This window comes from Xenopus laevis, chromosome 1L (genome assembly GCF_017654675.1).
Source record: "Xenopus laevis strain J_2021 chromosome 1L, Xenopus_laevis_v10.1, whole genome shotgun sequence".
Lineage (NCBI taxonomy): Eukaryota > Metazoa > Chordata > Amphibia > Anura > Pipidae > Xenopus > Xenopus laevis.
The window spans coordinates 71,045,308-71,073,193 of NC_054371.1; the positions used below are offsets into that span (position 1 = coordinate 71,045,308).

General features: G+C 37.1%; 1 protein-coding gene across 1 annotated transcript; it reads right to left on the reverse strand.

The window, feature by feature from the left end:
• Nucleotides 1-1,100: 1,100 nt before the first annotated feature.
• Nucleotides 1,101-27,886, reverse strand: etnppl.L (ethanolamine-phosphate phospho-lyase L homeolog). Its single transcript, NM_001093168.1, is given in 13 exon segments — nucleotides 1,101-2,039; nucleotides 2,124-2,191; nucleotides 3,099-3,229; nucleotides 7,086-7,175; nucleotides 7,704-7,858; nucleotides 8,671-8,896; nucleotides 9,943-10,025; nucleotides 14,010-14,126; nucleotides 15,587-15,680; nucleotides 18,458-18,532; nucleotides 20,106-20,265; nucleotides 20,427-20,545; nucleotides 27,747-27,886. Coding segments are annotated over 13 exon segments (1,530 nt in total). The 5' UTR covers nucleotides 27,803-27,886; the 3' UTR covers nucleotides 1,101-1,883.

Genomic DNA, 27,886 nt, shown 5'->3' on the forward strand with positions numbered 1-27,886 from the left:
CAGGTAAGGCGAACCCAAAATGGCGAACGTGGCGCGACGTTCGCGAACATTCGGCGAGCGCGAACAGCCGATGTTCGCGCGAACAAGTTCGCCGGCGAACAGTCCGCGACATCCCTAATGTGCCTTGAGACTGTGCTACTTACTGTTATTAAACGTGTTTAATATATTGATAATTGGTTGAGTGCAAAGGACCTTTTATCTATATGAATTTTGTGGTCACAGCGTCATTTCACCCCCACCTCATTGTTTAAAATGTAATGGTGAGCATAACCCCCCCCTTTTTTTCTACATTTTGTACAGATGCAGTGGCCTGCTCCATGTTATGCAACATATGGTTATGCAATATATGAACAAACAACCCCTGTTTTGTTTAAAAGGGGGGGACAAAATGTCTTCAAATCCTAAATATATTGACAATGGGTTGAGTGCACAGGGCCTTTTACTTACTGTGTTCCCTTTATATGTTGCATGTAAATGCACAACTGACCTAGAATATTGTATGCTAACTACTGTTTGGATAAAGTGTCCAACAGTTCAAAATGAGTATAAAAAGTGATGTTGCAATTTGCACAAGTGTTACAAAAAACTGGTTACAAGTTGCAGTAAACTGTAAAATGTGGGTGACTTCTATTAAACTGAATTTTTGGGGAAAATGCTAAATGTGGTTAAAAACATGGCACCTTGCATTCACTTTGCACTGGTGCTAGCAGCAGATGAACATCAGGCAGACTCATCTCTGCTTAATTTAATCCCTATTGCCTCTCAATAAGAGTGTTAGTTCTTTGAGGCAGGTTTCGTCTCTTCTTTTATTGCAAATTATTCCTTGTGATGCATTAGTGCTAATTATGTTAAATGATGCATGCCTTATGACCCTATGTCAGCATAGGCATACAAACGTGCTTGGTTTTATTTCCATTTCACTTGATATAACATATTGCTATTAATGCCTGACATCGATTTCTGTTGTCTGGCATTTGAGACTCATGACTGAAACACTCCTGATTTGTGACTTTCTGTTCCACCATTTTTCTGTTGCAAACCTAGATTTACTGTTCAAAAATAAATAAATAAAACAAAACAAAGCTGGGGAAAATATTGGAAACATACAGAAACAAATATACGTTTATTCGTTTGATGCACAATATTTAACAAATAAGCTTCTATTTATTATGTTTTAAATCGAGTACAAAGGGAACAAGTGATATACATATGAATGGATTTAACAAAGCAGTAAAGTGTACTCTGCTATAATACGATTATGGGAATCTGCTTATCTGGCACTATTTTATAGTCATGGCTGTCAAGTGCTGTGTTGTATCTGAAATGTTCTGACACTTCAATTAATGGAACTTGCTTATGTTTTCTCAGTTTTATGCGCATAGTCCATATTCTGCAATTTAAGAAAACCTCTGAATGGCTTCATTATAGAAATATAAAACTGTATAGCAACTTGATGATAAAAGAAATACTATAGGCAGTAAGAAAATCGCCGCTGCCCCCAATGCTATCGCTTATAGTGTTCATATTCAAGTAAAAGGGATATAAGAATCATGTACACAGGGATCTCAGATTTGTGTATTAGCATAGGGAACCCTCGTGCAGAATAATGTATCCGAACCGTTGAAATCACATTTTGTTCTTGTATATAGCAGGGCCAGTACATTCAGCACACTAAAATCTTTTAACCTGCATATTAAATCTAAGCAATTAGAAAAGTTATAATTTCAATATGATATACTGAAATTGCAAATACAGAATAAAAAACAAACTGTGTGCACAACATAAACTCCCACAATTCCCCCCAGCAGCCAAAACGGAGAGTTGTGAGCATATAAAGGCAGCAACAGTTTGAAGATGCGCGACTCATAATATTTCTGCCTTTTCTATGTTCTTATTCTTTTGCGTGTAAATGTGGGGCTCTCAGGGTGCAGCCCATTGCTTTGTCTGTAGGCATGGTCATTTGGGTTTCTTTCTTGTGAGTTGCTGGAACAGGTTTCCTTTTCTTTTGCGTTAGTATCCCCTGAATTTTCATTATGCACCTGCAGTAAAGTAACATCTATGAATACACTGGACACTGGATATTGGCCTATATATGAATGATGATGATGTGTATAACTGCTCACCTTTCTCTTGGCTGAAGTTTTTTCATGTAAACCTGCATTTGATTGGATTCCTATTGCTTTTTCAAGAGCTGTAAATATAAAGAAACCAGCATAAAACTTTAATTTTGTATCAGACAGAGAGCAACATATATAGTCAATAAATAATTTTAACTATGGATCTTTCCATAATTTGGTTCTTTGTACCTTAAGTCTGCTAGAAAATAATTTAAACATTAAATAAATCCAATAGATTGGCTTTGCCTCCAATAAGGATTAATTATATCTTAAGGTGGCCATACATGGAGAGATCCGCTCGTTTGGCGATGTCGCCAAACGAGCGGATCTCCCTCCGATATGCCCACCTCAAGGTGGGCAATATCGGGCTGATCCGATCGTGGGCCCTAGGGCCCAACGATCGGATCCTAACGATGCCCAAACGGGCGGTCAGATCGCGGGACCGCATCAACGAATAGATGCGACTGCGATCCGACGGGATTTTCTGTCCCATCCGATCGAGATCTGCCCGACTTTCGGCCAGATCTCGATCGGTGAAGCCCGTCGGGGGGCCCCATACACGGGCCAATAAGATGCCGACGCGGTCTGTCGGCAGCTTTTATCGGCCCGTGTATGGCCACCTTTAGTCTGGATCAAGTACAATGTACTATTTTAGTATAACAGAGAAAAAGGAAATCATTTTTTAAAATTTTGATTATTTGGATAGAATGGAGTCTATGGGAGATGGCCATCCCGTAATTCGGAGCTTTCTGGATAATGGATTTCCAGATTTTATACCTGTACTGAAATGAATGTGATTTTTTAGTAAAGAATTCAGATCACAGAGACCTGCTGCCTCCCCATTAATACAGCACAATCCACAATGAGACCCTGTACTTGTCATCTGCCCTATGAAAGACAATAAGTACAAGGCTGGACCCATTCTGAGAAACAGATCATCGAAATATGTCATCGAAAATTAAAGTACAGTACAGCTATTACCTGTAAGACATTGATCAATTTCATCTACAACCAGTTTAGCATCCTCTTTGTTAAAGCACATTGGAGGCTTGAATTTCAGGACATTTCTGTAAGGGCCATCAGCACTCAGTAAGATTCGTTTTTCTTTTAGCCTTTAAAGGAACAGATCACATGTTATTAAAAATTAGAAGAGGAAGTGATATCAATCCAGTGACAGACATTTTATAAAAACATTGCAGTGGACTGGAAGTATCTCAGATACTGGTTTGATATCTAATAATAAATGTTTTCTCATTTTAAAAAGACCACAGACTCTTTTTTAACTGTTTTCTTTGTATTGCTTAATGGGCACAGTAATACATTCATGTTTTTGCTACCAGTGGCTTCTATGAAACCTTAGTTTGTTATTTAAAATGCTTGGCAAAGAAGCTGCCTGTTTGAAGCCAGCCTGTCATCGTATGCACATGTAGCACCAAAAATACGGTGCTGAATGGAATATTCCAAATAAAATACTTAAAGGGGTTGTTCGCCTTTAAATTAACATTTGGGGGCAAATTCACTGAAGCGGCTAAGGCTAGAGCAAATTCATCAGCGTGACGACATTTCCTTACTTCGCTGATTTACTAACAGGTTCTGGCGTAAATTCGCTAGCGAAGTGGACCTACTCTAGCGCTACTTCGCACTCTTACGCCAGACGAAGTTGCGCTATGGCAAAGGGACGTAACTACGCTAATTCACTAACTTTTACTGAATTTTACTGAACGTTACCTGTTGTGCCAGACTTTACTTCACCAGGTCAGACCAGGCGAAGTTCAATACAATAGATAAGACTTTGTCCAAAAATAGTTGACATTTTTTCTAAGTCCCAAAAAACGCTGCCGTCTTTTATTTTTTAAGGGTGATAGTATGAAAAATAGCGATTTTTTTTGGGGGGTACCCTCCTTCCCCCCTACATTTCCTAACATATGGCAACTCAACGATACAGTGGGCACATGTGTAAGGCAATAGAACACCTTTATTTAAATTTTTAAAGGTTTCTTGGGCTTGTGTAGTGCAATGTAGTTGCTGCAGCATATATGTCCATTCTATTTTAACTTCGCGCCGTATGCAAATTAGGCATCATTAGCGTAACTTCGCTTTGCCTGATGAAGTAACGGTAGCGCAACTTCGCTATCGTTCGCCTCCCTGAGTGCAAATTCGCATTTTAATGAATTTGCGTAGCGCTAGCAAAGCTACGCCTGGCGAGGTGCGGTGAAGCTGTCGCTGGCGCAATTTCGGATCTTAGTGAATTTGCCCCTTGGTATGATGTAGAGAGTGATAATCTGAGATTATTTGCAAATGGTTTTCGATTTTTATTATTTATTTATTAGCAAACATGCATCAATATGAATAAGAGACTGGAATATGAATAGGAGAGGGTCTAAATAGAAAGATGAGTAATAAAAAGTAGCAATAACAATAAATGTGTAGCCTTACAGAGCATTTTTTTTTTTAGATGGGGTCAGTGACCCAGAAAGAGTCAGAAGAAAAAGGCAAATAATTAAAAAATTGTTATAAAAAATGAAGGGCAATTGAAAAGTTGCTTAGAATTTCCACTAAAATTAAGTTAAAGGTGAACTACCCCTTTAAGCAGTGTCGGACTGGCCCAGCGGGACACCGGGAAAAAACCCGATGGGCCCCGACCCTCATGGGCTCCCGCTGGGCCAGACCCCCTCTCCCGATGCTCGTGCCGATGGGGCACCGTATGGCACGTCACAGTAAGGGGCCTTGGACTGCAGTCCCGGTGGGCCCGCCCCCCCCCCCTCCGACCCTGCCTTTAAAGTGGACCCGTCACCCAGACATAAAAATCTGTATGATAAAAGTCCTTTTCAAATTAAATATGAAATCCAATTTCTTTTTTTTATTAAAGCATTCATAGCTGTTGTAAACTCATTTAAAAATATCAGCTGTCAATCAAATATTGCCTGCCCCTCCTCTATGCCTAGGCATAGAGGCGGGGCAAGCAATTACTTTCACTTTCCATTCAGCACTTCCTAGATGTCACTGCTCTCCCCACATTCCCCCAGTTCTCTTAACCATTTAATTGTGTAGCCAGTGCATGGGGATGGACATCAGGTCCCTCATTCTGGTGCACAAACAAGATTCTGAGATGATACAAGGCTTGTCTTAATAACAGTGTCCACAAAATGGCTCCTGCCTGCTTGCTATCAGTCCCAGACTGATGGGAACAAGATTCAAATAATTTATAAAGTGTAATTAAAGTTTATTTTGCTTGACTAACATGATAAAATAGGATTTGAAATAATTTTTTTGGGTGACGGGTCCACTTTAAGCATCAGTCTTAATGGCTATGGGCCAAGACTGAATGTTGGCTGGACTAGATAATATGCAGCACAATGAGATTATAGTATAACATGTGACATGGAATGTTACTAGGAAATCAGCTGTGACAGCCTGAAGCTACAGCATATCTCTGCATTCTCTCTAATATAAACAGCAACCTTCTCCCTAGAGCAGGTTACATTATATAGGACAGTCTAGGCCCATTTTAAATTGTTCTCAGCATTATGCCACATATATTTTATTCCTGCAATCACGAGGAGTCAGACACAAAAGCTCATCCTGATTCACTCTGATTTAATGAGCAGCCAGTGCCATACGTACAAAATTGCAAGTTGAGAAGGGAAATTGTATCATATGTGACAGCCTCCGTCATTTGTGACAATTTTACTTAGATGAGAGATGAGTGCAGTTTGCCTTGGTAGAAAATCACAATCTAGAATGTTGTCCATTTCTCCCGGCCACATCTCCCATATTCTTAGTTGTCACACAGCCAGGATAGTACTATTTGTCTCACACTATTGGTAAATACTTTTATTATTATTTCATACAAAGCTGAATATCCCTTTGTGTAGTTTAAATAACGAGTGGGACCATTTGAAATGTGAAATTGACTTCAATCAAAGATGTATAGTGTACAGTTTATATTGTAATGTACTTACAGAATGATATAATTACTAGTGCCAGTTCTATTCTGTCATTAATTCTTTGCATTTGTGTTGCCAGCCCACTGCTCCCAGCAATAATATAATAAACCAAGTTGCTATGATTATTCCACCCATGCTGTTTATTCCACCCTGCCTTGAAGCAGCCTGTCATGGTGCCAGACGTGTTTCATCAGGACACAGACTGCTCAGACAGACCAACTTTATTAGAATCTGCTTTGTCATTTACAGATATGTGCTCTTCACAAATAAAATGCATTGTATGGATTATATGTTATAAGCAAAAAACTTTGAAAACATGGAGGCAATTTTTTTTACAACTGTTCGCTCCAAGGAGCATTAACCAGACTAAGTTTGCATCTATATCAGCTACACAAATGATTATGAACTATTTTTAATTTGTAAATAATGACCAGTGAGTTCCCTACTGATTTAAAGGAGAAGGAAAGTCTAAAATTAAGTATGCTATATCAGAAAGGTCTATATAAATACACCAGTAAACCCTCAAAGTAATGCTGCTCTGAGTCCTTTGTCAAAAGAAACACAACATTTCTTTCCTTCTATTGTGTACACATGGGCTTCTGTATCAGACTTCCTGTTTTCAGCTTAAACCTCCAGGACTAGGGCTTGAGCATGCTCAGTTTGCTCCTCACCCTGTCCCTTCTCCCCTCCCTGCTGTAATCTGATCCCAGAGCTATAAGTGAGCAGGGAAACTCAAGCCAGATGTGATGTCACACCAAGTGAATATGGCAGCTGCTATCCTAAACAAACAGAGAGAGCTTCTAGAGCTGTTTACTCAGGTATGGTAAAGTATTCTGAAGAATAAATATAGTGTTATAGCTTGCACTATTGTGGCTAATCTATTGACAATAAACTGCTTCAGTACCTTTCCTTCTCCTTTAAGATCTCTGTAACCTACGAAAATGTGGTTATACTGTATCATATCATTGTCAGCAAATAATCCTTATTATCTTCGCTTTTAAACAAATTAGAGTGCACTTACTTATATATTATATGCTGGGCCTCAGCCGTTGCAGGAGTTCTAAACAACCTGTCCTTAACCAAATCCACTCCGACAAACAAGCCAACTCCTCTATAAATAGAAAAATATATTTTGGAAAATCAGTTACTCCAAGTAAGACATGATTAACACACAAAGCATACATTGAGTCTGAATTATGGAGTCTGCACTGAGAAATCGATTCTTATTAAACACAGGGCTCATTTATTAGTGGCGGCACAAAGAAAAATTATGGCTAAAAAATCAAACTCAAATTGTATTGATTTGACGTCCAAATCGATCTGTCTTTTCGGGTTATTCCCCCGAAAACCCAGGACGAAACTCAGCACAGATCACAATATCTTCAAATTGTAAAAGGGACAACTCCCATTGAGATGGCAGCTATTAGCTACAGAATTAGACTGTTTGCAGCTTTGGAGTATAATACATCTTGAAAAAAATCAAGTTTTTCTTCCTCTAAAAATTCTAGTTTTTGCCCAAAATAACCTTGCCCATAAAAACCGAGTTTAGTAAATAACCCCTATGAGTTTACAATTATCTTTAAAAGTTATTGCATGTTCATTAATTGTTAAATGGCCTCATTAAAATCAAATGAATTACCTGATGTCTCCTATTAAAGGATGCTTTTGTTTTTGCTCATTCAATAGCTCAGTTAAATAATTCCCCACCGTGGTAGCATTCCCTCTGAGATCTTCTTTTTCAATAATATCCAGCACAGCCAGTCCAATTGCACAGGATACAGGGTTTCCTCCAAACTGTATAGATAACACATAACCAACACATTTCTACTATACCCCTACATATCACTCTATTTTATCATAATATAATATAATGCAAAATGGTATATGCCAGTCCAACACATCTCTCTTGTATTACTAAAGGAAATTAACTTTGAGTAAAGAAAACGTTTTCTATCCCAACCTGTTCTTCATAGCAGACGGGAACCTAAAAACGGAAAGAATCAATTTGTTTTCATTTTGTGTTGGATGATTTTTATGATAAACAATTTGGAAAATATACAGCAAAGTATATTAACAAGGAAGTGCTTGTTTACTATAATATATAAGTAAACTGTTTTCATTATATCTATTAATATATAATTATGAGGATAGGGAGAGAGGCAGCTGCACAAGGTATAATGGGCCTTTGACTGATGTCACTATAAACCAATCAAAATTGCAGCACCTTCCTCATTATTAATTATTTATATAGTGCCTACATTTTCCAAAGGGTTGTACAGAGATTATATATTATTTACTGTACCAGTGGACCTTATAGTCCCTATTACATTCACACACATTAAGGCGAATTATAAATAGCCATTTAATCTGCCTGTATATTTCTGGGTGTGGAAGGAAACCCGTGTAGCAAAACTCCTTGTAAGTAATTCTGGAATTGAACTTGGGAAACCAGCACTGCAAGGCAGAAGGGCTACACACTGAGTCACCATGCTGCACTTCATGTCACATATTCCAGGACAATAATTCCATACATTCTACTTGTCCAGTTTTCCTAACATACCATGTTCATTAATATGAAAATAGTTCACCAATATTTAATAGCATACCGTATTAAAATATTCCATTCCAGTTGCTCCAAAGGCTTCTGCAATTTCTTTTGTTGTTACAACACAAGACATTGGGTGCCCATTGCCTATTGGCTTTCCCATGGTGACAATATCTGGTAGAAAATCTTCTCCTTGTAGTTGGAAACTCCAAAAATGTTTGCCGACTCTTCCAAAGCCAACTTGAACTTCATCTGCTATGAAGACTCCCCCTGCTTTATGGACAAACCTGAAAGCAAAAGGACTTTGCAGCAAAAGACAAAGACTGTATGGGCAGCTACATTTCTTAATTGTAATTGTTTTATCTCATAGAAGGGTATAAATGGAAACCAACAAATATGGCAAAATAACAAAGGAGCCCTGAAAATGTGGCTGCTGGATGTTTCCACTATGGAAGTGCACTGCAAACCCTATTTCTAAAGTGAGTAGCAACAGAAATGTCAGATGGCTGTACCACCAAAAACAAGTATTTTGGAAAAAGATGTCATCACAGGATACTGCATTTGGGATGACATTGGTTATTGGTAAAGCTAGTGGGAAATAACTCTACAAGAGGAATAGTAAAACTTATGTGTCACTGGTAAGTGTAGCTGTGACAAATAATGCTCAGCTCAGATTTATAAAGAGTAACTTTTCACCCATCCAATTGCCTTAAATTTGGCATATTCAGCAAGGTAGCATCTTTAAAGAAAGCTGCACACAAGCTGTTGTAAAATTGTGTAAATACCCACTTTTACTAGACTTGCATGGTGTCTGCCAATAGAAGTCAATGAACTTTGCAGACTTACTCTAGACAAAATAGATGATGAAAAAAACAGAGGGAAAGGAAAGATATGAAGTTTGTAAAGGTTGGGGGAAAAAAAGAGAATGAAGGTAAAAGTGAGAAAAAAAACTCACAATTAATTATTTGAAAGTTTCTTCTTAAGATTGTGCTTGTATACAGTGAATGTCTACACCAAGGTTGCGTCTTGTAGGAATAGTATCATTGTTCTTAGGCTTACAATTATTGGGCTGATTTACTAACAAAGCTACATTTCACCAGGCCTTTATGTTCATATTCCAATTTTGTAACAGACCAATCAAAACAAATTGCTGATTTGCTGCGATTTGCAACTGCTCTGCTGCAGTTTAGCACCTTTATTAGTAAATCAGTGATTTTTATGTTTTATGTTTTGTAATTGCATGGGCTATATGCATTTTCGTGTGCTATAGGACAGAAAAGCTAGATTAGTTGAACTGATATAAGCCATTATTTCTCGTAGGCTATGTACATACTCTGACACTTTCTGGAAGTAGCCTGCTGGTGGGATAATTTGACCTCCACAACTCTGCATGGACTCAGCAATAAAAGCAGCAATCTATATAAAAGAAGATATCAGATCTAAGTTTATCCTCTTGTCATCAGTACAAAAGAATTTCACTTTAGCTAGCTGGAAAAAAAAATTGAAATTATTTATAGAGAACATTTCTGTGAATAAAGGACAAAACATAATTGTCTATAATAAAAAATGGTATCCATATAATACATAAATAATCTTATTACAGAATAATATATTTGTTAAATATGCAGATGCTAAAACAATGACTTGTGCCAAAAGGTAGCTATGAACAAACTGATGGAGCAGACATTAATGAAGCATTTGGGGCAGAGAACCACTGTGTGTGTGTGCTTTGCTCTCCAGATGCATCAGTTAACTGTTCCATTTGTACAAGTGCAGAATTATGATAATTAAGAGAATGTTTTGTTAACATTTTGGTATTATAAAGCAAATACATCAATCAATACCTTTTACCCTGGTTAAAGAGTTTTATATACAATAGCATTGAAATCTATACTTTGAAAAATAAATACACGACAGGTATAGAATACATTATCCGGAATGCTTGGGTTTTTCTAGAAAAGGAGTATTTCTGTTATTTTGATCACCATGCCTTAAATGAGCTAAAATTCATTTAAACATTAAATAAACCCAATAAAACTGTTTTGCTACCAATATAGAGTAATGTGGCTTGATTAGGATCAAGTACAAGGTAGTGTTTTGTTATTATTTTTAAAAATTAGAATTGCTTAAAATGAAGTCTAAGGGTAATGGCTTTCCCGTCATGTGAAGCTTTCTGCATAAGCATTTCCAGATAAAAGGTGCCATACCTCTACATGAATTTATTTATGAAAACAATTTTCACTTAGAAACACCAGTGTACTATTCATTCTGTAATGGAAGAAAGTCATTTATCCAGGTCTGACAACCACAGTAAAACAAGCATTGACGTGTTTGTGCTCCAATAGAATTCCGCATGAAAAACAGCAAAAAATGAAATGCAAAATATGAAAACAATTTTGAAATAATTGAGAACTGTGGAAAGAATTTCCACTTTATATTTTTAAATGATAAAATAAACTCTTCATAAGTCTCTATGGCTTCGCATGGCAACGCATATTCACTTTCACCTTGCATAATACATAAATGTATTCCTTGTAACGCTGACTCGTGTTCTCCAAGTAAGCTGGCCCTGAACTTGAGGAAAGGAAGGAGTTCTGACTCTCATGATATTATTTATAGATAACATGTAACAAGTAATAAATGGGCCTATGTCATTAAAGAAAAAAACCCTTAAATATAAATATTATATTATTAGGGACAAATGTGACAAATCACATCTTTATGTTTATAAAATAAATAAATTTGAATTTAATTCAATAAAAAAGTTTTTTATGCAGGATCAGGCATCACTGTATAATTAATACCAAATTTGAGTAAAGACTGAGAAAAGAAACATATATATTTATATATACACTATATTCGAAGAGATGCACTAGAGTGTAACATCATGGCACTTTCCAAAGTGGGTGGGGTTAGCACAGCTTGTTCTGCAACAGGGCAACGTCAGCAAAACCTAAAGTAAGTAAAAAGGAGAAGAGGAAAAAAAAAATAAAAACTGCCCATTAGTGAAAGAGGTTTTAAAAGATTTGTGAAAGACAGGTCATTGATCCATCTAATCCTTTGGACTAAAAGAATTATGTTGCTTGGCAAGATTGAGTCTCAAAAGATTAGAATTGTCAACAAAATACGCATGCATTTTTTTTTTTTTAAAATGCATTGGGAATAGTCACAATTCTTATTTCAATGTCAAAATATTTGGTTACTATTAACGGTCTTTTTACGGTCTTTCGGAAGGAAAATGGCATGAATAAAGGCCAGTAGCTCTATAAGGTGAATATTATTCATTGGAATTGTTTTACAAGTTATTTTTATCCCGTACTGCAAAAAAACATAGCTTTGAAGTACCTGCACGTGTTTTATTGCAGGTGGCCAGTTTTGCTGTGTTCAGTCATGTTTTATATGTTTTGTAAAGAAAATTCCGACTGGTTATTTGAGCACAATGAAACTTTAGATGTTACATATTTATGAACTGGCCGACAAGCCCAGACCTAAACCTAAATAAGTCTTTCAACAAAAAAATTCTATATATTTCGGAAATTTTTAAGCTGCAGAGTAAGTAAATATTATATGTAAATGTACATAAGGCTTTTACTTAAAGATGTGGGTGGTTCACCTTTAAACTAACTTTTAGTATGCTATAGAACGGCTAATTCTAAGCAACTTTTCAATTGGTCTTTTTTTAAATTTTTTTTTAAATAGCTTTTAATTATTTGCCTTATTTTTCTGATCCTTTCCAGCTTTTAAATGGGGTCACTGACCTCATCTAAAAAAAAAGAAATGACCATAAATAATAAGGATGGTTCACCTTTAAGCTAATTTTAGTATGCTATAGAATGGCTAATTCTAAGCTAATTCTAAGCAACTTTTCAATTGGTCTTCTTTTTTTAATCTTTTTTTAAATCGCTTTTAATTATTTGACTTATTTTTCTGATCTTTTCCAGCTTTTAAATGGGGTCACTGACCTCATCTAAAAAACAAATGACCATAAATAATGAAAGCCAATGGCAAATTGTCTCAGAATATCACTCTCTACATCAGGGGTCCCCAAACTTTTTTTTTTAACTGTGAGCAACATTTAGATGAAAATTTCCAGGGGGTGCTGTGATTAGCTATTTGGTATCCTCTGTGTGAACTGGCAGTCTACAGGAGTCTGTTTGGCCGTACACTTGGTTTTTATGCAACCAAAACTTGCCTCCAAGCCTAGAATTCAAAAATATGCATCTGTTTTGAGGCCACTGGGAGCAGCATCCAAGGAATTGGTGAGCAACATGTTGCTCATGAGCCACTGGTTGGGGATCACTGCTCTACATCATACTAAAAGTTAATATAAAGTTGAACAGCTCCTTTAACTAAAAACGAGGCAATTGTTACTGATAATTAGGTTTTGGGTCAGATGCAGTACAGTTAGAAAAGTCTGTATAATGTTTCGGTTTATGTCTAAATGTACCCATTGGCTGACGTTTACATTAGATAAAATGAATATGGCCTTTATGTTTGTTCTAGGAAACAGCACGTGAGGTTTTGTAGGATCAAAGTCAGGCAGGAGCTCTGTCTGTTTTTACTGGACTTAGTCAGGTCACAAGGCAGGATATCCTTACTGCTTACTCTGTATTTATTTAACATTTGCATAAACCCTGCCCTATACATCAACAGTAAGAACAGTCATCTACTAGTCTTAGATCCTGAAATAGAAGGTGGAAAAATTTCTCAATGGAAACATTCTGGGTTTCGTGTCTATTGCAGTGGAAGATACATTGAGTTACAGACACAATCCCTAATGAAAAAAAGATCAAAGGGGTGTGAAAAGTATACTGTTCTGTTAGGCTAATTCCTTTTTCCTGGCATTTCCAACTGATATCTAAGCAAGGCCCATTTAAATCCAGGAGGTTATCACATGGACACATACATAACAAAAAAATGCCAGTTCAGTCTATAGTGGGTGCAAATGTAGAACCATGTATGACCAGATTTTTTTAATATTTAAAAATGAAATACTATAGGACTCGTTCCACTGCCCCTGTCAGAATCCAATCTTTGCACCTACAGAATTGGTCTTAATTATTTGTTCATGAAAGTAAAAGATGTGTTCCATCATTGTCAGGTGAAAACAAGAGTGAAACTGGTGTGCAGGCACAAACGCATTGATCTATTACATGCTTCTGGGTGCAATTTTGCATATGGTGCTTGTGCTTGTACCACACTTTCTTTTGGTTAGGTACAAATATACACACAGTCTAAAACTGCTGGTAAAGTAGAGTCAGGACAAAATGTACACCCAAGTCCTGTGCTACACCATGCATGGAAAAAATAAATAAAGGAAGAAAGGTAAAAGCAATCCAACAACCATTAGTGAAGTGTGAATAAAAGCCAAATAACCATTTTTTTGTTTTCAATACTGACCTGACGTTTGTTCTGATGAGCTTTCTGAATGATGTCCTCTACGTCTTTAGCATAAGCTGATGCAGGGTCGGGATGATCTTCCCTGTATTTTCCTCTGTAAGTATCAGGAGAAGGAGCCTGAAATACCAACACAGATGTGTTGTCATCTGGTCCCTTGTTTGTACAACTTGTTGACTGCTTTCTTACATAAATATTTAATGAAAACAATTTATTTAAGTTCATTATTTATTACTGTAATTCAAACTTGCTAGATTTTTTTTTTTTGCTGAGTAATGGGTCAAATTCACCAAATTAGACAGGTCACATCTGGATATCTGGGGTACTCATTAATGGAAAGGCACATTATGGTTATAGGTCTGATGTAACTAGAGATGCACCGAACCCACTATTTGGGATTCAGCCGAATCCCTGAATCCTTCAGGAAAGATTGGCCAAATTGGAATTCTTATTTGCAAATGCTGATTATGGACAGAAAAAAGTGGAAAAAAAAAACCCTTGTTTTGTGAGTAAAAGTTACATTATTTCCCTCCCTGTCCCTAATTTGCATATGCAAATTAGGATACCGTTTCAGTTTGGCCAGGCACAAAGATTCTGCCAAATACAAATCCTGCTGAAAATGGCTGAATCCTGTACCGAATCCTGGATTCAGTGCATCCCTAGATGTAACCCAAGGCTGGTTTAGCGACACTAAAGGGCAGATTTACTAAGGATCGAAAATTCTAAATTCAAAGTAATTTTTTGGATACTTCAACCATTGAATAGGATACTACGACTTCGAATTTACTTCGAATTTACTTCGACTTCTATTCGAAGTAAAAATCGTTCGAATATTCGACCATTCGATAATCGAAGTACTGTCTCTTTAAAAAAACTTTGACTTCAATATTTCGCCAAATTAAACCAGCCAAAGTGCTATGTTAGCCTATGGGGACCTTCTACAACCATTTTCTAAGTCTTTAGAGGTAAAATCTCTAAAAACGTTGAAAATTCGAATTCAACGTTTTTTAATTCGATGCTCGAATTTCGAAGTTTTTTGTACTTGATGGTATATTTATCAAAGAGTGAAGTTAGAGATCACCACAGTCCTCTAGAGTGAAATTCATCCTTTGATAAATACGCCTTTCAAAATCCCATCGAAATGAATGGAGAGTGGCGGAATTTCACTCTTTGATAAATATACTCCTAAGAATTAACTACAAATTTAGAGGCTTCATCTGGGCTGGGCAGTCACTCGTGGCCCATAGTTTCCAGATGGTTCTGATTTATGGAGAGGGGAGGATGGTTGGAGCTAGGACAGGCCTGAGGAGGGGGCAGCCCATAACCCAGGTCCATTACGGAAGCTAATCTGCCTCTGATCAAACTACAGAGCAACTGTAGTTGCCAATGGTAGATTTTTGCTTACTTTAATGGTTAAATATCACTCTGCAGCTGCCTTTCTTTTAGCCAAATTCTGATAAACTCACTTAAAACATGCCCATTACTTCAAACTGCTCAGGGCCCCAAGTATTGAAAAGTTTAATCCACCAGTGCATGTCTATCTGGAAGTGCAATAAAGTATATTGATAATGATTACTCACCACATGTATGTACTCCTTCTGTGCATCCTTTCCCAGCTGATGAAATTTATAGGGACTAATATCAATCAGGGAAGTTACATGGCCATGGTAAGCACTTGAAAAGAGACAACAGAAACAGTTTTACTTAAAATTATTATAAGGGCTACTAAATAATAGCACAAATATATATTTTCAGGTATTAATAATGCAATTTCTTACATTGTATTCTGTCCTTTAAAAATGGCCTCTCCAAACAGCCACAGTTTAGCTGCTATTTAGTTACACTTTTCCTGGGATTCCACTGCAATATATATTTCTAGGTTACTGATTCTGTGACGTGTGACATTAATTAGACAAGTATAATATTGAATGTATACCGTTATATAATACATAATAGCCATGAATATCCTGTAAATTATATCCTTATAAACGGTGACTAGTGATGTCATCAGTTATAAACGGTGAGTAGTGATGTCATTTTTGTCAAACAACTCCTAAAACTTGTGTATTATATTTAATAAAGTACCCCTTGTTGCAAAATATGAGGATATTAAAAGTAACCTCAGAGTTCCATGACCTGTATATGGTCATGGAACTCCTCGGTGACTTATAATATCCTTATATTTTACAATAGGGGGTACATTTTTCACTTTATTATTTCTTAGATATGCTGTTTTGAAGAATTTTGCTCTGAAAAAAAAGTTTATATACATCCAGTGTATTCTTTAACATTTCTTAGAAATAGGTAAAGCTAAAAATACAGGAACTAGTTTAGTACAGGTAGTGGACCTGTTATCCAGAATGCTCGGGACCTGGGGTTTTCCGGATAACGGATCTTTCCGTAATTTGGGTCTTCATGCCTTAAGTCTACTAGAAATTCATGTAAACATTAAATAAACCCAATAGGCTGGTTTTGCTTCCAATAAGGATTAATTATATCTTAGTTGGGATCAAGTACAAGCTACAGTTTTATTATTACAGAGAAAAAGGAAATCATTTTTAAAAATGTGTATTATTTGGCTAAAATGGAGTCTATGGGAGACATCCATTCCGTAATTCGGAGCTTTCTGGATATCGGGTTTTCGGATAAGGGATCCTTTACCTGTATTCAATTCTGTATACACATATTCCAAGAAGTAAAAATCAAAAACACATTTTCAGATTTTCATAGTTTTAAGGAGAGATGATCATTTGGCTTTTGCTCTCTAGTATGCATTTTGGAATTTTGGAATCAGCCTAGCTGGAATACAGAAAGTCTAACTAGCACACAAGCCTTGGCAGGACATCAGGAAATATATTTTATTGTTTGTCTTGGGTCTTAGATACGACTTTTATAGCAAGGCGTTATTAAAACAAAACAAACGTGTTGTACAAAGGTTATGTCGGGTCATTTATGTGGCATAATGCAAGGGTAAGCAAAACCATCAGTGAAGTGGCAGCTGCAATTCGTGCCCACTAACATTTTGAGCCTATAAGTAATTTTTCCATTAGTAAAGCACATTACACAAATCGTAATGTTTTATTTTTACAGTACAATACATTTCTTTATATAGTTTCACCAGCACAAAGGGGTAAATTATGATCAGTTTATAGCCTCGTGCTGTCACACCTACACTATGTCAATATTTCATTGCAATAAGTCTGTTCACTTTTATCTCAGACCTTCCCATATTTCTTAGTGGTTTAGACCTTTTGGACTATTGATCTCTCATCTGAAACAAATGGGGAGGATGTATTGCCATGGGCAAATTTTGCTCCAGGATTAGTACCCAAAAGCAACAAATCAGCATTGCATACACTAGTATATGAGCAATGAAAATAATATATAGCACAATATACAATGAACAACCAGATGTGAACCGAATATTCCCCAAACCAATAATCAGTAATGTAAAAACTCCAGACTTTGAACACATGTACGTTCTAAGTTTAGCAAAACTCTGTTAATAAAGTCAATAAGTTAAAAATGTGTCCATATAAATCAATCATCAGAGCAATAGATTCAGATTGCTTCAGATTTCCACTAGCACACACAAACTTGTGTCTTTAGAATAATATATATTTTTTTTAATTTTCAGATTTAGCTACAAAATCTGAGACTGTACTAGACAAGTCAGCATTGGAATGAACCTACTATTAGCATATGCTAGGTGTATACATTTGTTAGGCCCCTCAAGAAGTACCTAATGTGTTCGCTCACTTTGCAAACTCTTAATGGGTAATGGCCTAGAATAAATAATAATTATTCTTCTACACTTCTTTCTGGACATATGCCACCCTACATCAGTATTATAGCTTTTAGTGCACATATGAACATTTTACATCTAGTTTGCTTCTTAACAGATGTACTTTCTGTAGACTTCAAAAAGCCTTCCAAAATTGTAAATTAACTCAGTGTTAGGGGTATAACAATAAGGCAGCAGAGCTGACATTTGCTTGGGGTCCAGGACTACAGGAAGACTTTTGAGGTCCTTGAGCTGTTGGGCCTTGGGACACCACTGATCACTGTGGCCTTGCAGTACAGCTTCTTCTACAGCTGGTACTAAAGGTGACCATACACGTAAGAATTACAATCTTTCCCACAACCATTGGTCTTGGCAAAGATGTGTTTTCTCTACAAACGTTAGGAGCTGAATTGTCAGGTATGCAGGTAGAAACAATAGAATTCTACCTCTTTCTGACAATTCAGCATTAAAATTTGCCTGATGTTCACTTGCCTTCAAAGCACCCAATAAAAATGTTCCATCCTGTCCGATCGACAAGGCGATCCAAGGCTTTTGCTGATATTGGTCGCCATTGGTGTATGGCCAATTTAAGGGTGACGGTGGAATTTGTTAGACATTTATATGACATTTTGCAAGTGCCAGAATGGTATTGTCTTTGCTAACTTACTGATCTAGAGTGATCACATCCTGATGGCCAGTATACTGTCGTGCCAGACGCAGTGCAAGGTCATTGGCTTCTGAGCTGCAGAGGAAAATATAATAACATCATTTTTGAAAGACACAGTTTGACAAGTTACCAGGACAACATGAAATGCATTTTCTGGAGTGCAAGAAGAATATTTTGTTGCCACTGCATTCATGAAAAAAGGGCTGAAAATGTAGCATAAATATATTTCTCAGGATTTCTCTGGCACTTTGTCAGCTGATCTGTGTGCATTATCTTTGGAATTAATAATAACAGATCATATAATTTAATGAGAATATTAACAAAGTCCTCATTTTGCGCATGGTGTGTAAAAAGAGCTCACATGGAGGAAAAAACGGCTTATGGGCAATAGGAGTTATTTAGTGTGGGTGCTCTAAAACTGATGCAACAGAGACACAATTCACGGTTGCCAAAGCGTCTATTCTGACTCTTCTGATGAATGGTGAGCAGCTGCGCCTATTGACACTGGGGAGCCTGCAGCTATGGCCTGGTGATAACTCTAGGGGTCCCACAGCAGGTTGCAGCAATAAGTGCACCATACTGAAGTCCAGTGTATCAAATGCAAACACAAATGACCAGTCTAAAACCGCTAGATGCAACTTGCACTGTTTTTGTGTCAGTATACAAGAGCAATTACTAATTAGGTTTGATTAAGGCAGACATAACTTGGAGCAATAAAGCTGAAACTATAGGAAAAATGCTGCATTATGGGTAGAAAAGATACCAATTTGCATCGGAAATTGCACTTTAAAGCTGCACTTGCATTAGTAAATGTGCAAAAGTGTCCTGTTGCTTTCAAGTACTGTACATAGAATGACTTGACACTGTTTATTTCCATTACCTTGGGAAAGCAAATGAGTCTGAGAAACTATTGATCTTGTGCATGTTACACAATGTCCTGGAAGAGTGTGACTCTGCGTCCTGAATGCTAAACAGGATAAACACTCCTTTTTAAATTTCGCAGTTCTCTCTGTCATTATCCCATATCATGGTATTTAAGTATTTCAAGGGGACCTGCCAGTGTCAGACGGGACACCAGGGGCCCACCCAAAAACCTTAGACCAGGGGCCCACCAAAAAACCTTAAACCAGGGGCCCACTCTCAGTACTATTATTCTTCCTTTCCTCACTCAAACTCTATTCTCCTAGTCTTTTTTCTTTACATACTATAATCCATTATTCCATATATTTAGCCTCTTTTTCTCATAGAAATAGAGAATGACCATGACATAGGCCAAATGTTTAGCGGCATGAGGGCCCACTGACACCCACTGACTTTTCTTAGTATCCCGGTGGGCCAGTCCGACACTGGGACCTGCCACCCAAACAAAAAGGTGTGCCATTTTCAAATCAAACATGAAACCAAAATAGTGTTTTAACATTTGTACTTGTTCTAAACATAGTTTAAGATCTCAGCTGTAGTCATATATTGCCATCCCCTTATCTATGTATCTGTCATTAAAATAACTTCAAATACTGCACTTCCCTTCCAAACTCTCTATAGCCTGTGCTTGGGCACTTGCATGACAGGACTGTTACAGATTAAGATTGTACAAATAATACATTGTGGTATTAAGGATCCGATTTATAAGGGTAAAAACAGAACATACCCAGAGTTAACAAAATAGCAGACTGAAAGCTTCTCCGGAAGGGTGGATATAAGGCACTCAGCATAACGGACAAGGTTGTCATGTAGAAACCTGGAATTGGTGTTTAGCAATTCCATCTGTTTTAAAGCAGCCTTTGTTACCTCGGGGTGACTATGGCCAACTGCAAAACAAACAGCAATGCTTTATTATATCCATCCAATTAGATCATATCATGTCAGGAACTTGCACAAAGCTGCTCAGCCCATCTAATTATATGTTAGATAATCCACTTTGTATGTGGATATTAGCTTTCTCCAAGGTATTATTTATTAATGTACTTACCATGAGCAACATTATTTATGCAGTCCAAGTATCTCTCTCCTTTTTCATCAAACATGTATTGTCCTTTTGCATGCACAATCTTGATTGGGTCATTTGCAAAAAACACTTTGCACGAGGGCCTACAACACAAAAAACAAGCAACGAAAAGTGTGAACACTTTGCAAATCATCAGAGAAAGTAACATGATGCATTTTTAAATTAAACCCCAGTTTGCTATAATGGATTTTAAAATGGGATATTCATGCTTTTTATTAGTCACATGCTTTCCTTGGGCAGGGTGAAGTATGCCAATACTGTATGTGACTGGCTATGTACACAAATACTTGGTTGCGTGTGATGATATATGTAATATTAAAGGACAGTTGAAGCTTTCTGACAAGTGAACAATACAATGTCGCCAAAAAGATGTAACCTTTTCTTGACTACAGGGAGGTATGCCTTTGACTTATTTTCATTTGTGCTTTAAACCAGCTCAGACTGGTTGTAAAGACTAAAGTATTACAGACATAACACTAAGGGTAGGGACACACTGGGCGATTTGGGGAGATTTAGTCGCCTGGCGACTAATCGCAGCGTCTTTTCTCCCCGAATGCCTCCCCTCACTCTGCGCCTGGATAAAATGAAAAGTCGCCGGCGCTAATCACACACGGCGATTCGTTTTCCGAAATCGCCCGAAGTTGCCTCACGAGGAAACTTCGGGCGACTTCGGAAAACAAATCGCCGCGTGTGATTAGCGCAGGCGATTTTTCATTTTATCCAGGCGCAGAGTGAGGGGAGGCATTCGGGGAAGATTGGTCGTGGAAAGTCGCGGCGATTAGTCGCCAGGCGACTAAATCTCCCCAAATCGCCCAGTGTGTCCCTACCCTAAAGGTCATTAGTGGACATTTTTTCAGACAGAAAAACATACTCCCTATGGAATTCTCTTAACGCTGTTAATGTTTATCAGATGTCATTCCAACCAAGTTATCATGATAGCCATCTTCACGGCAAACAAATGAAAGTACTGCTCATCCCATTAGTAAAATAAACCTCAGAAATGACTGAATTAATTATACAGCTACATATAATTACTACAATTTGATGAATTTGCTGTTACTCCTGGACCTTCCCTCCAAAGTCCCTTCTAAAAGGTTCTTACACAACATATTTGTTCTAGTGTTTATCTCTCTTAAAAGTCACACACATGACAAGTCTGCCCTGCCTAGTTTTTTTAAATTGATATGCGTATGTTTTTTCTGTTTACATTGAAAGAAACTCAGTAGGTTTTGATGCCCTCAAAATTTTGTAAGATTGGCAATATTGAAGACAAGGTGATAGAACATAGGATTAGGTTTTTTCTAATAACTGTGTAGGCTTTTGAAAAAAATACTTGGTATGGTTTGAACAAAATGTCAAACATTATTCATAACTTATTTACCTCTTGTAATGGAAAGTGCAGTGAAGAGGAGTTAGGACATTTGCTGATGCACCACTTGCCAACATGGGTCGTTGGCAGAAAACATTTTCAAACATGACAGATCTTGTAGCAGGATGGACTGTTCAAACCAACCCTCAATCTGGCATATATGCCCAGATGGTCTGGGCACATATGGTCATCATAAGTGAAAAAGTCAAGAGCAAGTCAGAAAGTTGTTTGTTCATCCACAGACTGAAAATTCTGAGAAGCCTTGTAAAGAACGAAGGTTAATCTGTAGGCTGACTATTGAATTACTTATTCCAGACCATCAGTTTTGAGTTACAGGACATCAGACTATTACTTATTCCAGACCATCAGTTTTAAGGTTACAGAATATCAGACTATATAATATTTTGTGTATTGTTCATCACCACATCCATAGCAGATTACTTTAAATAATATGCATTATCATACTTCTTTAAACATTTTCTGTAGCTATGAAAACACATAAGTACATTCAGAGAAACTAAATCCTAAAGGCATGTTTTCTCTTTAAATCCTTATTTTTTTCTTTTGTTGGTCAGGAATAGTTTAAAAGGTCAGTACAAAATATCTCCCAGCAGGTTATTTAATCTGCCGGTGCTTTAAATAACAGGTCACATGCTTTCCTACTGGCACTTTACTTCTCTTTCACAAATACTCTTTGATATGATGTTCAACTTGATATATTGGCTTACAGATATTCGGGTTGAAGGTTCATTGAAGTTCATTAAGATTAATATTTTGCTCTTTTAATCAAACATGAAAATCCATCTAATCTGTGAAAAATGTGATGATATTAATTACCAAAAAAAAAATAACAATTCTATTCAGTCTATACCGTTATCTGCTACAAACATTGCTTCTTATTCTGTTTAGTCTGTTTGGCTGGTTCTACATTAAAGGGGAACTATCGTGAAAATGAAAATTTAATATAAGCGTCCTCATACTGAAGTAAGAACATTTCTAAATACAATCAATTAAAAATTCTGCATTATTTCTGAAATAAAAGTTTATATTCACTATTCCTCTCTCAGCATCTGTTTCTCTTCGTCCTGTCTTCATGCAGCAGTTGGGTGTCAGATGAATGATCCAATGTATCTATAGGGGGGCTTCATTTCCTAGCAAATGTATTAGAGCTCACTCAAATAACTGATTCCAGTACTAATAAAATTGAACAAAATAACTGCCTTTTGCATAAATTCTGCATGTAGAGAGACATGATGTCTGGGTATTTTAATAGAGTGAGCTTTAATACATCTTGTAGGTAAAGAGAGCCCCCCTATGAGATATAATGGATCATTATATTACACCCAACTCCTGAATGAGGAGAAACAGATGCTGAGAGAGAAATAGTGAAAATAAACTTGATTATTTCAGAAACAGTACAGAATTTTTAATTAATTGTATTTAGAAAGTCTCTTATTTCATAAGAAATATGCTGTAGCTAAAATTAAATTTTCATTTTCGCAATAGTTCTTAAGGATATGCACAGACAGTTTGACCAGTGATGTTCATTGCTAAATCCTTCAGCAAGAAGTTTCAGACTAACATCATGTAATCAAATTGGGCCACAGTTAATTGTTCCAGACCATAAATAAGCATATTCTGGTTAACTCATGTTTCCCACCAATGTGTAAGGAGGCCACTGTGAGAGGCAACATGGGCAGGTTCTGCATATCCCACCCACTTTCAAATAAGATCTGCTTGATCACTAACTGTCACAGTTGAATTCTATTTGTCTTGATCTTTTCTCCCCAAATGTGACTTGCATGGAGAGTATGGGTTTGGTCGCTCATATGCAACACCAGCATGACAAAAGTCCTGTGGGGTGCCAAATAAGGGCTATGGTATGGTTATTTGAAAGACGCTGGGTATATTTATCAAAGAGTGAAGTTAATAGTGAAGTTCCGCCACTAGAGTGAAATTCCGCCACTCTTCATTCATTTCTATGGGATTTTTATAGGCGTATTTATCAAAGGGTGAACTTTCACTTTCACCCATTGATAAATACGCCTTTCAAAATCCCATAGAAATGAATTGAGAGCTGCGGAATTTCACTCTAGTGGCGGAACTTCACTCTTTGATAAATTTACCCCTCTGTGTGGACTGGCAGCTTACAGGAGAGTCTGTGTGGCAGTACACCAGTTTTGTATGTAACCAAAACTTGCCTCCAAGACAGGAATATAAAAATAAGCGCCTGCTGTGAGGCCACTGGGAGCAATATCCAATGGGTTGGTGAGCAACATGTTGCTCACAAGCCGCTGGTTGGGAATCACTGCTATAAGCAGTCAAATGCATTGACATATGTATAATCTTACAGAAATGTTGATGTGCAAGTGCAAGTTTATACACTTTTCCAGAAAAATATAAATGCGAGTTGATTGTGATGTAATGATTGCTGATTCTATTAATGCTTGAATGATTTCTTGAACAAGCAATATAAGGTATGTGTATAGATGTGCACTGGTGTGTATTTGGAGGGGGTTGAACTTGATGGACTTTTGGTTTTTCTTCAACCCAACTTAACTATTTAACTACGTAATTCATTAAATATGTTCCTGTCAGAAAAGTTTCATAAATCATTACATCCTTATGGATTCCCAAGTTTGATCTTCAGTAAATATGCCCCTTAGTGGTGAGCCCAGCTTAATAACCCCTTAATAGTGAGCTATGTTTGATAACTATATTTCACATTGTGAATTTTCACATTGTGATTAGACCGTTTTACACTTTGTTGGCACTTGCATGCTTCTGAAAAGCATAGAGGTGAACAAGTTGTGAGTGGAGTTCCATTTTTTCCTAAAGCCCCATGCAAGAGGAGACAAAACTGTAAGCATGAGGGCTTTTTCCATGTGACAGCATGGCACATAGCATGGAGATTAAAGTGATAGTGACATGTTGGAATAGCCACAAAAGTAAACAATAACCCACCATATGGAAGAATCACACTGTCTCTGTGTGAGTGGCAGTCTGGGTCTCTAATCCAACAGTGTCAGCAATATGTACCACGGGGCAGGGGGTGCAATGGTGGCAACTTTGGCGTAAAAGAACTTTGTAGCTATTTATTTCTAACACAAATTTCTATGAATTTTCTTTGGAACGTGTTGGTATCAATTTATTAAACTACTGATCTCTAAGGTCAAGGGTTGCATGGCCACCAGATTGCTTTAGAGTTCCACAGATCTGTTTGAAAAGCATCATTATTTTATTATCATCATCTGCCTCTTTAGCATTTACTATATCGAAAAATAGGTCCACTATATAGTGTTTTAGTTCATATTGGGCCACACAAACCTACATGGTTTGAATACATAATGTAGAGCCAGAGATTAACACAATACTGCATTTGCAGCTAAAAACGTATCTAGTGCTATAAAATCCCCCTGCTGTTGTTCATTGTGCTTTCAGTTTATTGAACCAGAAGCTTTCTGTTGGCTCAACTGAATCACTGTCATATACAACTATTTTCCAGATATTCATTTAGTGGAGGAGGGTGAAGCCCAGTAGACAAAGTATGGGAACAATGTTGCAAACAAAGCTGGTGATTCTATTCATTAAAGGGGAACTCCACAAAAACATAACTTAAGCTTTTTGAAAAGTAAACATCATTTCAAGAAACTTCGCAATATACATCAATTAAAAAAATTCAAAATTTGCAGACTGTTCATGATTTTTAATGGTTTGGAACAGTCCCCTAAGCCTAGCCCCCTGCTCTCCTGTTGATCTGTTTGACTACTTTGCTGAGCTGGTTGACTACTGTTACTTTGTATAAACAGCCATCTGTCCTCAGCCTGCATCCTCCAAACCCCACAATTCCCTGCACACGCGATTTCAATAAAGAATGGAACATCACAGTGCATTGCATTGTGGGTTATGTTGTTCCTGCATGTTGTCTATAAGCTGTGGAGAAGTTGTTACAATTTGTAACATCAGCGTTTAGTCCCTCCTTCCCTGCCAGGATTTCAAATGATGCAGAAAGAGAAGAACTGTTAACCAACTGGATTGCAGCCTAGAAAATGGCATTTATTCATAGTTTTTCAAGAAACAGGTAACTGTGGTGGGTAAATTAGGGGATTCTGTGTTATGTGAGTCTCTTTATCAAATTTTGGTTTAGAAGCCAGAGTTCCCCTTTAATATCAGCATTCTACAAATTTAAATTATAACTGCTAACTTTCCTTTGTGATTGCAGATGTTATATCTGGCTGTGACTCTTTTTGCTCGCTTTGCTTTGACCGAATCAGAGCATTGATTTATATAGCGATGACTGACAGTATATTATTCATAATGCTTATTCACTTGTTGCTTATAGATGACAAGACTGCAAATAAATAGCTAGATGCATAGGAAAGGGCTACTTTCTTTTCCATTCCTTGAGACTTAAGGCACACACATCATCTGCCAAAAATGGGCACACTCCACAAAATGCAAAAGGTTTTCATCGGTTCATCTTTACTTTTCTACATCTTTTTTTAACGTGGCTGTGACCTTTCAAGTGATTGGCCTATGTAATGGAGGCTATATAAAGAGTACTTGGTGCAAACTTTGCATACGACATTCCTTCTCTTCATATACTGTAAGCATTTACAGAAACGAGTGAGGATTATCTGTGACCACAAGGTGCGCTATTTTTATTAGCTGTATAGAAAATAAAGAAGCCAGTTTGGCAGATCTAACATACATATATAAAGTCAGATATTTGGGGGCAACGATCCATAAATACCATAAACTATTTTTTGTCGTGTAGAAATGGTTAAAGATGATGAGTGGCATTTGGAAGAAAGCAGCACGCTACAGAGGAAGCAAAATCCAAGACTGAATTTCCTAAATGAAAAACAAATGCCTGAGAATGGAAAGAATACATATATGGCAAAGTCATTTTCCACCTACGCTGTAATAATTATTGGCTGTACTTTGGCTGCACAGCTGTTTCCTTTCACAAACAGCCCTGGAGTCTGTGTTTCTCGTTCTTTTGAATTTAACCCAATGAGGGATTTCTCGTAAACTCAGCCCCAGTATGTGAGCCCCAGCCATCTGTCTGCTGCGTTGCTGCAGATGTGCCTCGTTTCTGTTCTCCATTCCTCCATAATAGGGGAAACATTCATTCAAAACAAATGTTTAAGCACTGACTCTGGTTACAGCGTGTAAGTTATTTACTTTGTGTGTTTGTGTTTTGCATTCTTGATTTCTGATTATTTTCTGCTTGCCTTGAGGGGAATATGTCTAGCATGTGTGCCATTGCCCACTGGAAAATCCATTCATATTACATTTTTGTACATTATAATAGAATATTCTTGGTTTCAGGGAAAGCAAGTCGGGCAAATGCTTGAAAATATGGTGGTTATATAAAATGTGTCACCTGGTTCACTATAGTGTTTCTCACTGTTTAATAATAAATGATACTTAATTGGAGTTTCCTTTGTTTTAAATCCTAAACGTCTGCAAGGGAAAACATTCATCTATAATATTTGAAGGGCAGTAAAAAGTGCCACTCAGCAAATTGCTTTATCTCTATAGGATAACAAGTCACGTAGTGTTTTCCACTGCTGTTTTAGTGGTAAGAGATTGGAGTGACCTTCCTGCAGCTAAAAACACTTGCATGATCATAATAAATCTGGCCAGTGCTGACAGTTAAAGAATAAGTAAATACTTTACTAAATAAAGTAACAGGATACGCAGGAGTATCATTCAGATGAAGGGACTGATACTATCAGAGCTCAGAAATAACTGTTCTGATGACAAGGCATTATGCAGCAATGGACTTCCCATCAGGCTCCTTTTCAGTGATGCTGCTTAAAAATGATAGTTACCCTTTTTATGTAAATTCTTTTTTAATCTAAATGCCATAGATGGATGCTGTGGTATAAGCAAAAGTATATACTTACCCAATGTGCTTTTTTCTTATTTCCATGATTTTTTCCTTGGTGTACTCCTCACACATCTCGGCTGCTGTAGCTGTGAAGTTTTTAGGCACGGGATCTGGGATCAGCTGAGCTTGTCTCACTGCCGGACCGGTGGCTCAGTG